Source organism: Triticum urartu, chromosome 3A (assembly GCF_056163025.1).
Source record: "Triticum urartu cultivar PI428250 chromosome 3A, HENAU_Tu73, whole genome shotgun sequence".
Lineage (NCBI taxonomy): Eukaryota > Viridiplantae > Streptophyta > Magnoliopsida > Poales > Poaceae > Triticum > Triticum urartu.
This window is the reverse complement of record NC_141875.1, coordinates 714,326,644-714,339,660: the sequence shown is the minus strand read 5'-3', so window position 1 is coordinate 714,339,660 and position 13,017 is coordinate 714,326,644. Positions and strand designations below refer to the sequence as shown.

At 52.6% G+C, this 13,017-nt stretch overlaps 1 protein-coding gene and 1 pseudogene across 1 annotated transcript; both read left to right on the top strand.

Moving 5' to 3' along the window:
* Positions 1 to 13,017, top strand: part of LOC125546251 (polyubiquitin-like) — a 242,986-nt pseudogene that overhangs the window by 107,609 nt on the left and 122,360 nt on the right.
* On the top strand, positions 7,399 to 9,004 carry LOC147982078 (uncharacterized). Its single transcript, XM_087514216.1, has 3 exons — positions 7,399 to 8,298; positions 8,331 to 8,736; positions 8,970 to 9,004. The coding sequence occupies exons 1-3, from the start codon at positions 7,399 to 7,401 to the stop codon at positions 9,002 to 9,004; spliced, it is 1,341 nt and encodes a 446-aa protein (XP_087370342.1).

Below are 13,017 nucleotides of genomic sequence, written 5' to 3'. Positions count from 1 at the left end.
CGAATTCTTGTTGGGTCTATCCCCATGTGACGGATTGTGTCCTGATATATCAGGTTTAGTCCACTGCCACCGTCCATAAGGACATTTGAAAACTGGAGTCCGCCAATTATTGGATCGAGTACCAAGGCAGTCCAGCCTGCGCTCCTGATACATCTAGAATAATCCAGGTGATCGAAGATGATTGGTTTTGACAACCAGTGGCGGGACCCCTTTGGGAGAGGCCGTGTGGCGCGTACCTTTATGGGCGCCGCACGTTTTGTTATGTGAAGTAAGTTTACTGTTTTTACTTCTTGTGGGAAATTCTTTTGTTTCCTGGTGCTCTGCTTTTGGGGTTCGTCCTCGTCTTCGCTTGGTGTGTCGACCCCTTGTGTTCGGCGTTGAGTCTGCCGGATTGTTTGAAACCCAACAATCTCTGTGGGTATGGTTAGCAGGCTTTTCGGGAGTACTGTGTATTTGACATATCCTATCCAAGATTTTGTTTAGGTTGGATAGGTCGTCCCTGTTATCTTGGAGGGGCGGCTTTTTCTGATTCTGTCGTGAGCTTTTGAATCCGGCGTTGACTGCCGTGCTCTTCGGACTTTTTTCCTTAGTCCGGTGACGGTCCTTGTTGCGTTGCGGTTTTCCGTTTCCATCCCTAGTTTTGGATGTACATGGGTCGCTGGTGCTACATCTTGCCAACCAGCTGTCCTCTCCTGCGCAAAAGCGGGTCATGAGGCTTGTTAGTGCGGCCATTGTTCTTGGTTTTTCTTGGCCGAGGTGTCTGGCGAGCCATTCGTCTCGGACATTATGCCTGAAAGCTGCTAAGGCTTCGGCATCCGGACAGTCGACTATCTGATTCTTTTTAGTGAGAAATCTATTCTAGAATTGCCGAGCTGACTCTCCGGGCTGTTGAGTTATGTGACTGAGATCGTCTGCATCCGGAGGGCGGACATAGGTCCCTTGAAAATTTGCTCGGAAAGCGTCCTCGAGCTCCTCCCATCTTCCGATTGTGTTTTCAGGAAGGCTTTTAAGCCAATGCCGGGCTGGCACTTTAAGCTTGAGGGGTAATTATTTTATGGCGTGGAGGTCATCTCCTCTAGCCATATGTATGTGGAGGATATAATCCTCGATTCAGACTCCAGGGTCTGTTGTCCCATCATATGCCTCTATGTTTACGGGTTTGAATCCCGCTGGAAATTCATAATCCAGGACCTCATTGGTGAAACATAGGGGGTGTGCGGCGCCCCTGTATTTGGGTGTGCCGAATTCTGATGATGGCTTTATTGCATTCCTTACGAGAGCTTGCTTTCTTGGCCCGTAAATGGACTTGGCTGGGCCATGATGCGAATCTTTAAGTGGGTCGCATGCCGGCTTAAGTGCGGCCCCGCTAGCCGCTCTATGCTGGCCATGGGGTCGTCTATCCGACCGTGTGGCTTTCTTACTTTTTGAATGCGAGGGCTCTAAGGCCTCTTCGTCGAATTCCGGCAGTAGCTTTCGCTTCAGATAGCTTTTAGCGCGGCGACTGTCGCCGTATTTATCTGCGGTATTGATTACTTTGCTCCATCTGATCCTGAGTGCGTCTTCCGTAGTTTTTAGCTTCCGCTTCTGCTTTTCCAGGCTGCGTGCGGTTGCAACGAGCCTCTTGTGGAGGTTCTTCTGCTCCTCGGGTTTATCCGGCGTAAGGTCGTCCGGAATGCCATTTTCGCCGGGGGAGGGATGTTTGGTTTCTCTAGCCGTGTTGCCCTGTTCGGACGGTTGCTCTAAGGCATGCTCGTCGTCTACCCGCTCATCCTGCTCTATGGCTGGGTCTTTATCGAGGCGGGGCTAGGGTCGGCGTTTACGCCGACGCTTTGATTGTTTTTCGAGAGATCGATCCCTCGTTCCATCCCCGTTTTCCTCGTTGTCGCTTCCTTAAGGGGTATCCACCATGTACACATTGTGAGATGGGGTGGCTGTCCAATGCCCTATAGGCGTTGGTTCATCTGCGTCTTCTGCATCGTCGTCCATGCCGTCGATGTCTTCGGAGTCGAAGTTGAGCACGTCGTTTAAATTATCGACGGTGGCTACCAAATGGGTGGTGGGTGGGTTTTGAATTTCTTCATCGTCCGTATCCCAACCTTGCTGATCGTAGTCCGGCCAGGGCTCTCCTGATAAAGAGAGAGACTTTAGAGAATTCAGGATGTCGCCAAAGGGCGAGTGCTGAAAGATGTCCGCAGCAGTGAACTCCATTATCGGCGCCCAATCGGATTCGATTGGCAGGGGCGCGGGGCGCTCGGAGTTCGGAGAAGAATCCGGATGGTGTTCGGCACGATCGCCTTTGAGATCGCAGCCCCCGAGGTGGCGTCCAACCGCTCATCCTCGATTGACGCAGCAGGCCCCGAATTAAGGGTCGGAACCGATGCACGTGCGGCCTCCAGGGCACTGTTCGGCGGCAGAGCTAGATCATGCCCATCGAGACAGTGTGGCGCGCTCGGCTGTGGCTCGAATCCGTCGAAGATCAAGTCCCCGCGGATGTCCGCCGTGTAGTTTAAATTTCCAAACCTGACCTGGTGGCCAGGGGCGTAGCTTTCGATCTGCTCCAGCTGGCCAAGCGAATTGGCCCGCAAGGCGAAGCCGCCGAAGACGAGGATCTGTCCGGGGAGAAAAATCTCACCCTGGACCGCATCGTTGTTGGTGATCGAAGGAGCCATCGGGCCTAAAAGCGACGACACAGAGGAACTCTCAATGAAAGCACCAATGTCGGTGTCAAAACCGGCGGATCTCGGGTAGGGGGTCCCGAACTGTGCGTCTAGGCGGATGGTAACAGGAGACAAGGGACACGAAGTTTTACCCAGGTTCGAGCCCTCTTGATGGAGGTAAAACCCTACGTCCTGCTTGATTAATATTGATGATATGGGTAGTATAAGAGTAGATCTACCATGAGATCAAGGAGGCTAACCCTAGAAGCTAGCCTATAGTTTGATTGTTGTATGTCGAGGTTGTCCTACGGACTAAAACCCTCCGGTTTATATAGACACCGGAGAGGGTTAGGGTTACACAAAGTCGGTTACAATGGTAGGAGATCTTGAATATCCGCATCGCCAAGCTTGCCTTCCATGCCAAGGGAAGTCCCATCCGGACACGGGACGAAGTCTTCAATCTTCTATCTTCATAGTCCTGGAGTCCGGCTGAAGGTATAGTCCGGCTACCCGAACACCCCGTAATACAGGACTCCCTCACCCTCCCTTTCAAAAAAAAAACTCCAGCCACAGAAATACTGACGCGTGGAGGCCTATTGGTCCCGGTTGGTGCCACCAACTGGGACCAAAGGCCCTCCTGCCTGGGCTCAGCGCGCAGGCCACGTGGAGGCCCATCTGTCCCGGTTCTGGTTAGAACCGGGATTAAAGGGTCAGGGCATTAGTAACGACCCTTTAGTCCCGGTTCCAGAATCGGGACTAAAGACCCTTACGAATCGGGACAAAAGGCCCGTTTTCTACTAGTGCCTGTACATGATTCTTTACAGCATTGAATTTAAAACAAGCATTAGCTTTTCCTGTGTCACCAGCCGAAATCCTTGCTGCAACAACATTAGATAGGGCCTCCAGTACCCCTGATTGAAATAGGACTTGGGCCAGGCTGGACGGCACGAGCAAGCTTTTCAGCCCGCTCATGGCCCGTTTAGGACCGGACCGTACGGTCCAGGACCGGTGGGAAAACTGGTCGGTCCGGGCTGCAATTTCTGGCCCGAGAAAATGTCGGTCCGGTCCGGTCTTTAACCGAGCCGCTCGGTCGGACCGAGAAAAGGTAGTCACCGCCGCCGCCGTTCCCCGTCGTCGTGGCCACCGCCAGCCCCCGTGTGAACCATCATGTCCTCGCGCTTCCCCTCTCATCCCTTCCTCACCTCCCTGTGCGCCATCGCCTCTTGGCGCCGCTCACCGTTGTTGCCATGCGTGCACCGCCGCCGATCTGAAGTTCTCGACCATGGAGTCAACCCCAAACTAGCAGCAATTCCTGCCATGGAGACATCACTTACACCGGCCACCAGCTGCCCCAGGTAGGCCAACGACTCACCGGCACCACCAGGAATAACTGGGCACCATCCGAACGCTCTGACGGTGATGCCGCCGCTGCTGTTCAAGGAGTCCCTCATGCTCGTCGGGATTTCTCGCGCATGTCAGTTTCGTCAGTGCGCATGTTAGTTTCGTCAGTTTCGTCAGTGAAATAAGGAATAACATGAGAGAAACAGGTTGTATGTTCATTCATCTGTCGAGTGTTACAGATATACAGAGAAGAGGAGCACGCAGGTGCAGCCACTACGCCAATATAAGCTCATGAGATCATGCAGTTCATGCACTAGAGACCAGGACTAGTTGTTACGGAGAGAGAGCTACGTGAGACAATCTCACGTTGGTGCAGCCGGTCCTGTAGGGATATTCCAACAGTCAGATTCAGTTTCATCAGATTCAGAAAATCGACTTCGTCAGTTTCGTCAAACTTTCAGTTGTCAGTCAATTCTCGCGCAGGTCAGCGCTCGCGCACGTCGTCCACTTCATCGCAGCAGTAGCGCACGTACGCCACCTCGCCGCAGCAACCGCACACATCGACGCTGGTGATCTGGCCGGTCCATTCGGTCCACTCGGTCTGGCCCGGGCTTTGAGGCCGCCGGTCCGGTCCCCGGAAACAGGCCCGCTCGCCTGCTCAGTCCGGTCCGGTCCGGACCGCCGGCGGCCGGTCCAAACGAAGGCTCGGTCAGGGACGGGACCGGACCGTGTCCACCCTGAGACTTGGCTAGCTCCAGCGTCCGCCAAAGGAGTGTTGTTGGATGCACCCACCACCTGGCTCTCTAGGCGCTCACGCCCAGCCGAAGGGAGAAGGCATGTGGCCACATCAGCGACCAAGTTCGGGCGTCCCAGCGGCAACAAATGAGCCCCCCGTCCTGGCAGTGTACCCAGGCAAGGAGCGCCTCCCATTGCCAGCCCCTGGCCCTCCCTGGCTAAGGTTTGCAGATACACCAGACGCATCCGCCCGGTCCTCCTGACCATGCATAACGCCAACAGCAGCCAGCACCAGGGTCTCCTATGCCCGGCCCTCCCGGCGGAGCTGGACATCAGTCTGGACTGTCCTCGTCGTCGCCATGGCGACCGCCACGGCGAAAGCAGCGACCCCCTTCTCGGAGACCGTGAGACCACTCACAGCCGTGGCCACCTTGACCATGTCCATAGCCTTGGCCTTTTTGTTCTTGTCGATGCCGGAGCTCGGATTCTTCTCGCCACGAGAGGAGTTCCCAAAGATAAGAACCCTCTTACTGAGAAAAGAGATTCTACCATGCACTGTATCTACCGTGCATGTCTCAATCACTCATCATCTTTGAGATTCCAACCCATACATGCATGTATTTAGTGCAGTGCTTAGTTAATCTCAATCTCGGCCCTAGTTTTAGCGGTTAACGCCCTATCAATCAGTCACCTTTTCACATGCGCACATAACTTTCCCTGGTTACATGCGCTTGTATGTCACTCATCCATGCCTTTTTTTATGATTCCAAAGTTTAAATCCAGTTTATTTTTTGAATCGTGAGTCTTTTTTATTTTGCCGGAGATGCTTTTGAATCGTAAGTCTGGTGTATGACATGTTTAGAAAACATATGTGCTTATTTCAATTTTCTTTTAGACAATATAGTCAAAGTGTATTTGAGCTGTAAGAAAAAAGGAGTTTTTAAAAACATGTTCAATATTGGTCATGTTTTAAATATCTCATCAAAATAAACACATTTGTCCAGATAGAATGTAAAACACACTTTTGTACTTAGAAGATATGAGGTATTTAAATCGTTTACATAGAAAGAGATAATATATTTTCTGATAGAGTTGCAATGAGGGGCACAGCCATGCACAGGGCAGGAAATTATTTACGAAAAGCACTGACACACACAACCTGAGCATTTGACAGGTGGAGTGGTGATTACTGGTTTGCATGCACATTGATTTCTTTTGGGCACGAATCTCGGTAAAAAAATGAGTGGCAGATCTAGGCACGGTATATACCATGCACGGTAGTTTTGCCGCTCTCCCCTCTTACTTGCGCCTTGACCCTCCTAGTATGCCTCAACACTAAGATTTTTTGGATAACAAGCAACTCTCTTCTCACTAGGGATATTACAAAATCCCTCGGAATTATGACCTAAAATCCCATAGCACTCACAATATAGAGGTAGTTTTTCATACCGTATATCAAATTCAACAATCTTTGAACTACCCAAAGGAGTAAACTCTACAGTGCTCTTTAGAGGTTCATGCAATAAAATTTCTACACGCTCACACAAGAATTTTCCGACAATGACATGATTACGGTGCGACACCTCCAGCACCTTCCCCAGTTGATCCCCTAGAGTCCAACACATACTCTCCGCCTTGAGCTCGAATAGAAGATCGCATACCTGGGCCCAAATGGCCATTACGCCAAGGTCAACCTCTGTCGGGTCGCCCTTGCCGTCGAACTCGGCGAAAATGAGACTGACCCGCTTAAAATGCCAAGGCTGCGCCTTAAGCACGAATCGACGGTCTCCCTCAGTGGCGAAATTGAGGATAAACCTCCCGTCGTCGCTGGCCACCTCTTGGATGATGACCACCCCTTGGTTCTTCCATGCCGTGGCCCGGAGCTCCTCAACGATGGCCCTCAGATTGGCCTAGAAGGGGAAAGGAGACGACCGACCACCAAATAGCCGCTAACGGCCTTTCGAGCAGCTTCATATCGATGACAAGAGGACGGCCCTCGCTACCGGGCCGCCGCGACGCCTTCAACCCCAAGCGATCAGGAGTAGACGGGAACAGGGAGACCCCATCCCCGACATTGTTTAGTGGAGAACGCATCCCTACTGCAGCAGCCAGCGCCACCCTCGCGTCCACCACACTTACAAATTCCTCCCACACTGACCTATTATTATTATCTATTCCCTGACCCGCCATGGCACTCTCCCTTGAGCTTCGACGCGAGAGGGAAGAAGCAGAGCACAGAGGGGGGATTACGGGCGAGCAGTTTGAAGAACAGGAAACTCTCCCATCACACTAATAGAGCACCCCAAAATCCCCTTCCTCACAGCCTCTAATGCGAAATTGATACTCTTAACAAAAATTGGAAGGCCATAAATATGCCGTTTCCTAATAATTACAGCGGAAATCACTCTTGTTAGCAGCTGCATGGTGATCTCATGCACGTACGTGCTTACCCACGTACTCGCCCACGATCTCCACTCCTGCGCACGTCGCTCCACTCTCCTCTCTCTCCCTCTGAGCGCCATTGCGCCATGTACTTACACTATATATTGTTGTATACAGAACGAGAGCACCCAAGGTGCATTTTCCCTCTCGCATACTGCTCTACATGGTATCAGTTACCAGGCACCTCCACTAACCTCTCTTCCGCTGCAATTCCCGATCGGCCATGGCGATCCCTCCGCCACCCCCTCCGCCGCCGCCTCCTCCCCCACCCTTCCAGCACAGCGGCGGCACCCCGAGCCCGATCCGTACCATGCCTCTCCTCACCCCTAACGCCGTGGCGCAGGGCGCGCTCCTCGCTCGCCGCAACGCCGACGCAAGCTCCTCCACGGCGCCTCCGAGCCAGTCGCCCTTGGCTGCGGTCTTCATCAACCAGCATGTTCCCCTCGTGCTCAGCCTCAACCCTCCCAACTTCTCTCAATGGCGCACCCTCTTCGAGGTGCAGTTCCAGAAGTCTGGCGTCTCCGACCACATCACCGGTCCGCCCCGGCGGGCGGATGCCGCCTGGCTACAGGACGACGCACACATCCTCTCGTGGCTCTACAACCGAGTCAGCCCCGAGATCTTCGGCTTGGTGCATCGTCGCAGTGCTACTGCTGCCGAGGTTTGGGAGGCGATCTGCGCGATCTTCCTCGCGAACCAGGAGCACCAGCTCGTCCACCTCGCCACTGAGTTCCGCCGCATCGAGCAAGGATCCTCCTCCATCCTCTTCTACTTCGCCCGGCTCAAGGACTGCGCCAATCGCCTGGCGGACCTGGGCGAGCACGTCGGCGATCGCGACCAAGTCCTGAACATGATTCGCAGTCTCCATCCCAGGTTTTGCTACGCTGTTCCCATACTCACAATGCAGTCTCCCTTCCCCACCTTCCTTCGCTGTCGTGCATTCCTTCTCCTTGAGGAAAGCCGCCACGCCGAGGACACGCCCCACGACGTCGCCCTGCATGCCGCGCTTGCACCGGCGCCTCCCAACCCTGGCGGGGGCAGCGACAACGACAACCGCCCCGGCGGGGGTGGCCGCGGTGGCGGCCGCGGCAGAGGAAAGGGCAAGGCCTCCGGCGGGGGCGGGGCCTCTCAGCACGGCGGGGCGGGGCCTCTCAGCACGGCGGGGCTGCGCCTCCCCCACGCTCTCCTGCCCCGGCGCCCTGGACGGGCATGGTCCACGCCTGGCCCATGCCGTGGCGCCCCCACGCTCCTAGTGCTGGGACCCTTGGGCCGCGACCCGGCGGCCCGTCTCCCTTAGCCGGCGTTGCAGCTCAATACGGCGTGATGCCGCTACCTGCCTCGACTCCACCAGCACACTGGCAGTACGGGGCTGTTCCCCCGCACCCGATCTACGGCCTCAACCACGCCGCGCCTCCCGCGGCGCCACCACAGGCTTGGGATCAGGCTGCTCTGGTCCAGCCCCTCAACGCCATGAGTGTGCAACAAGGGCAGGCGTCGTCGAGCTCTGGTGGCGATTGGATCCTCGACTCCGGCGCGACATCCCACATGGCCTCCTCCTCTGGTATTCTCACTTCATCCTGACCCTGTATTTCACCTGATATCATAGTTGGCGATGGATCTACGCTTGCAGTCTCGCACATAGGCCACCACACCATCCCCACTGCCTCTCACAACATAGCCCTCCGCAACATCCTAGTCTCTCCACACTTAATCAAAAACCTCATCTCCGTTAAGAAACTCACGCGTGATAACCCAGTTAACGTAGAATTTGATGACAGTGGTTTTTCTTTCAAGGACCGAAGAACGAAGGCAGAGATCCTCCGCTGTGATTCGCCGGACGAGCTCTACCCTCTCCACCCATCGCACTGGTCCCAAGCACCACATGCCTTCACCGCCTTCACGCGCGATACTTGGCACCGGCGTCTTGGCCACCTTGGTGACGATGTGTTGGGCTGCACGCTCCGCCGCGCCTCCATCCACGCCCCTGGCGCCCCCGGCGACATCTGCACCGCCTGTCAATTAGGGAAAAGTCACCGTCTACCCTTTAGTTCTTCAGATCATATCTCGTATTTCCCTTTCCAGCTTGTACACTGTGATGTATGGACCTCGCCCGTGCTTAGTTTGTCTGGTTGCCAGTACTACTTAATCATTGTTGATGACTATAGTCATTTCATGTGGACGTACCCCCTCAAGCACAAATCTGATGTTCTACCCACGTTGCGTGCCTTTGTACGCCTCGTCTGCACACACTTCAACCTGCCTGTTCTGACGGTCCAAACAGACAATGGGCGGGAGTTTGAAAATCATGCTGCCCGCCAATTCTTCTCCTCTCTGGGCATTGTTTTGCGCATGTCGTGCCCTTGTACATCGCCGCAAAACGGACGCGCGGAGCGCGCTCTCCGCACACTATACGACATCACGCGTGCTCTGCTAGTGCACGCCTCCATGCCATACTCGTACTGGGCGGAAGCCCTTCAGACATCTACGTTTCTCCTGAACCGTAGGCCGTGTCGCCCCCGTCATCAACACACTCCATTCTTCCTTCTCTACGGTGCCCACCCCGACTACTCTCACATGCGAGTCTTCGGGTGTCAGTGCTTCCCCAACATCACCGCTGTCACCCCACATAAACTGGCGCCACGCTCGGTCCCCTGTATCTTCCTTGGATACTCACAGTATCACAAAGGCTATCGTTTCTTAAACCCTATGACCGGCCATGTTATCATCTTACGCCACGTCGTGTTCGATGAAAACACGTTCCCCTTTCAGCAACGCCAAACCGATCATGCCCCCTCCCCGCGCCCGATCTGACCGATCATGTCGTCGCCCCGCCTGTTCCCCGGCGACCTCGCACCCAAAAACCCTCACACAAACTCACCCTCCCTGCCCCGAGTGAGCCCACAGCCACACCCGTACCGCAATCACCTTCCCCGGCCGCCTCCCCTCCTAGCCACACAACACCAACACCCCCGTCCACCTCCCAAAACCCGACCTCGCCACCATCCGCTCCCCCGAGCCCTTCCTCGCCGGATCACCAACCTGAACACTACTAGAAAAAGGCCTGTTAGTGGCGCACCTACTTTTGCCATTAATGGCGCACTATAGGTGCGCCACTATTACCACGCCACTAGTAACAAATAGTAATGGCGCACATATGGTGCGCCATTACTATCACAAATAGTAATGGCGCACCTATAGAGCGCCTTTATTATGCCCAGAAGTGCGCCATTACTAACAAAAAAATTTCAATTTTTTTTCAGAATCTTTTTTCAATTTTTTCTTAATCTCGAGTCACTATGGCTTAATCTCGGGTCAATATGCTTAATCTCAAGTCAAATCGCACTCCGTGGTCAAACTTCCCGGAAGGTCACCCATCCTCACACTACTCTAGCCCGAGCACGCTTAACTTCGTAGTTATATCCAACCACAACACAGCTCACTTAACAGGCACTTGTTGATATATCTATCATATCAATATTATTAAACCTTGTTGATGTCTATGACTTTGTTCATGTTCATGAGTGTGATGAAATTTTGAAAAAATATTTCAAACTTTCCGGTCATATTACGTATCATATTTTGAAAAAAAATCCCCAAAAAAATTTCGAAACCAATTCTTTTTGGGGGATTCGGAAAATGTTCAACGGGGTTCCCCCGGTTGAATTCGGATGTAACTTTTCGAGTAGATGATTTTTCATATAAAAAACTTTTTAATCCGAGTTCGTATGCAAAAGTTATGCCCATTTTACTAAATTCCAGAGAGATTTTGCAAATAAAGTCAAAATTCATATTTGTAAAATTTCCCAACAACTAGACCACATATCACGTGGGAAACTTATTTTATTTTATTTTTTTGACATTTCCATCATTTTATTTTATTTATTTTTTAAATTGAAAAGGCAGTCGGGGGAGGGGGGGAGGGGGCATTTGGTTATGAATTGTTAGCAGTGGCGCATCAGGGGATAGTGCGCCATTAATGGCGCATTTTGCATAGGTGCGCCATTACTATGTCAAACTTAGTAATGGCACACCTACACAAAGTGCGCCATTACTAAGTTTGACCAAGGTTTGACCAAGTCATACACATAGTAATGACGCACTTTGTACATGTGCGCCATTACTATGTCAACTAGTAATGGCGCACTATCCCCTGGTGCGCCACTGCTAACAATTTTTTTTTCAAAACTAGTAATGGCGCACCACACACCAGGTGCGCCATTAGTAATATGTCAATAAAGGCGTACCTGTATGTGGTCCGCCACTGCTATATAGCAGTGGTGCACCACATACATGGTGCGCCATTAATGTCCATATTAGCTATAGCCCTTTTCCTAGTAGTGGAACCACCTCCCGCCCCACTTGGTCTGTCACACAACATGGTCATGCAAGCCCGAGCGGGAAAATTCTTCCCTAACCCTAAGTACCACAAAATCTCCACACCAATGTCGGCCCCTCCGTCTCTCCTGTACCCAAGTCCGTGCGGGCTGCTCTGCGTGATCCAAACTGGCTAACTGCGATGCAGGATGAATACTTGGCTTTGATGCAGAACCAGACGTGGAGCCTCGTTCCTCGCCATCCTGGAGCCAACATTGTGACCGACAAATGGTTGTTTCGGCACAAGTTCAAAGCTGACGGCGGGCTCGAGCATTACAAGGCGAGATGGGTGGTCAGGGGCTTCTCTCAACGACCAAGTGTGGACTTCGATGAGACCTTCTCGTCAGTCGTCAAGGCAGCCACGATCCGCGTCGTGCTCACCATGGCGGCCTCCCGCGCATGGCCCGTCCACCAGATGGACGTGAACAATGTGTTCCTCCACGGTCACCTCACACTACTAGGGAAAACCTTATACACAGAATCTTAGCAGCAGCGCGGCATAAAAAGAGGCGCTGCTGCTACGTAGTAGTAGCGCGGCTTCGGAAACCTCGCTACAGGTGCAAAATTAGCAGTAGCGCGTGACGCTTAAACCGCGCTGCTACAAAAATCCACGGACAGTACACAGCGACATAAGTTTACCAGTAGCGCGGCGTCAGGAAGCGCGCTGCTGCTAATGTCATAGTAGTAGCGCGCTTTTTTTCCACCTCGCTGCTGCTAATTTTGAAATTATGCACAGGGTTGGCCCGTTTAGTAGTAGCGCGTGAAAGGGAAGCGCGCTGTTGCTACGCTCTTAGCAGCAGCGCGCTTTCTCTCCCGCGCTACTGCTAAGACGCAGCACCCACCTACCACCTTTTTCACCTCCCCCTCCCCATCTCCTCTCCTCCCTTTCCCCTACCTCCCACATCCTCCCTCTCTCCCTCTTCTTCTTCCTCAATACTTCTCCCCCCATTACTCTCCCTCTTCAACCTACCTTCCTCTCTCTTCATTACTCCTAGCTATAACTACACCACCTCCATTAATTCATCTCCTTTCTCCTTTTCCTCCCCCCTCCACTAGTTGAAGTTGTCTCCTCCCAAATTAGCTAGCATGAAGAGCTTTGTCCCCCTATTTGCCCCCTAACTAGATCTTTCTTTGTCAAGAAGAGCTTTGTGCACTTTTGACCTCCCTACATCATCATCTCCACCGTGTGCTCGATCTCGAGATAGAGGTGTGATTAATATTTCATGCTTGCAAAATGGAAATATGTTTATGCATGTGTGTGTGATATTTTTATGGAAATTGTGTGTGTGGCATGAGTTGACGCCAAATTGTGCATTTGAGTTGCCTATGTTTTGCCAAAATGTCGATTTATTTCTGTTTCGGCGAATTCCAGGCAAACTCTAGATCTATATATGTCCTATTTTTAAGGAAGGTCATGCCGAATTTTTGTATGCCTTTGATGAATGCACGTATTTTTATAATTAATTTG

Coding starts and splice junctions, on each gene's coding strand:
- LOC147982078 (XM_087514216.1), top strand. CDS start 7,399: ATGGCGATCCCTCCGCCACCCCCTCCGCCGCCGCCTCCTCCCCCACCC. Junction 8,299..8,330: donor AGGCCTCCGGCGGGGGCGGG/GCCTCTCAGCAC, acceptor GGGGCCTCTCAG/CACGGCGGGGCTGCGCCTCC. Junction 8,737..8,969: donor CCACATGGCCTCCTCCTCTG/GTATTCTCACTT, acceptor TTTTCTTTCAAG/GACCGAAGAACGAAGGCAGA.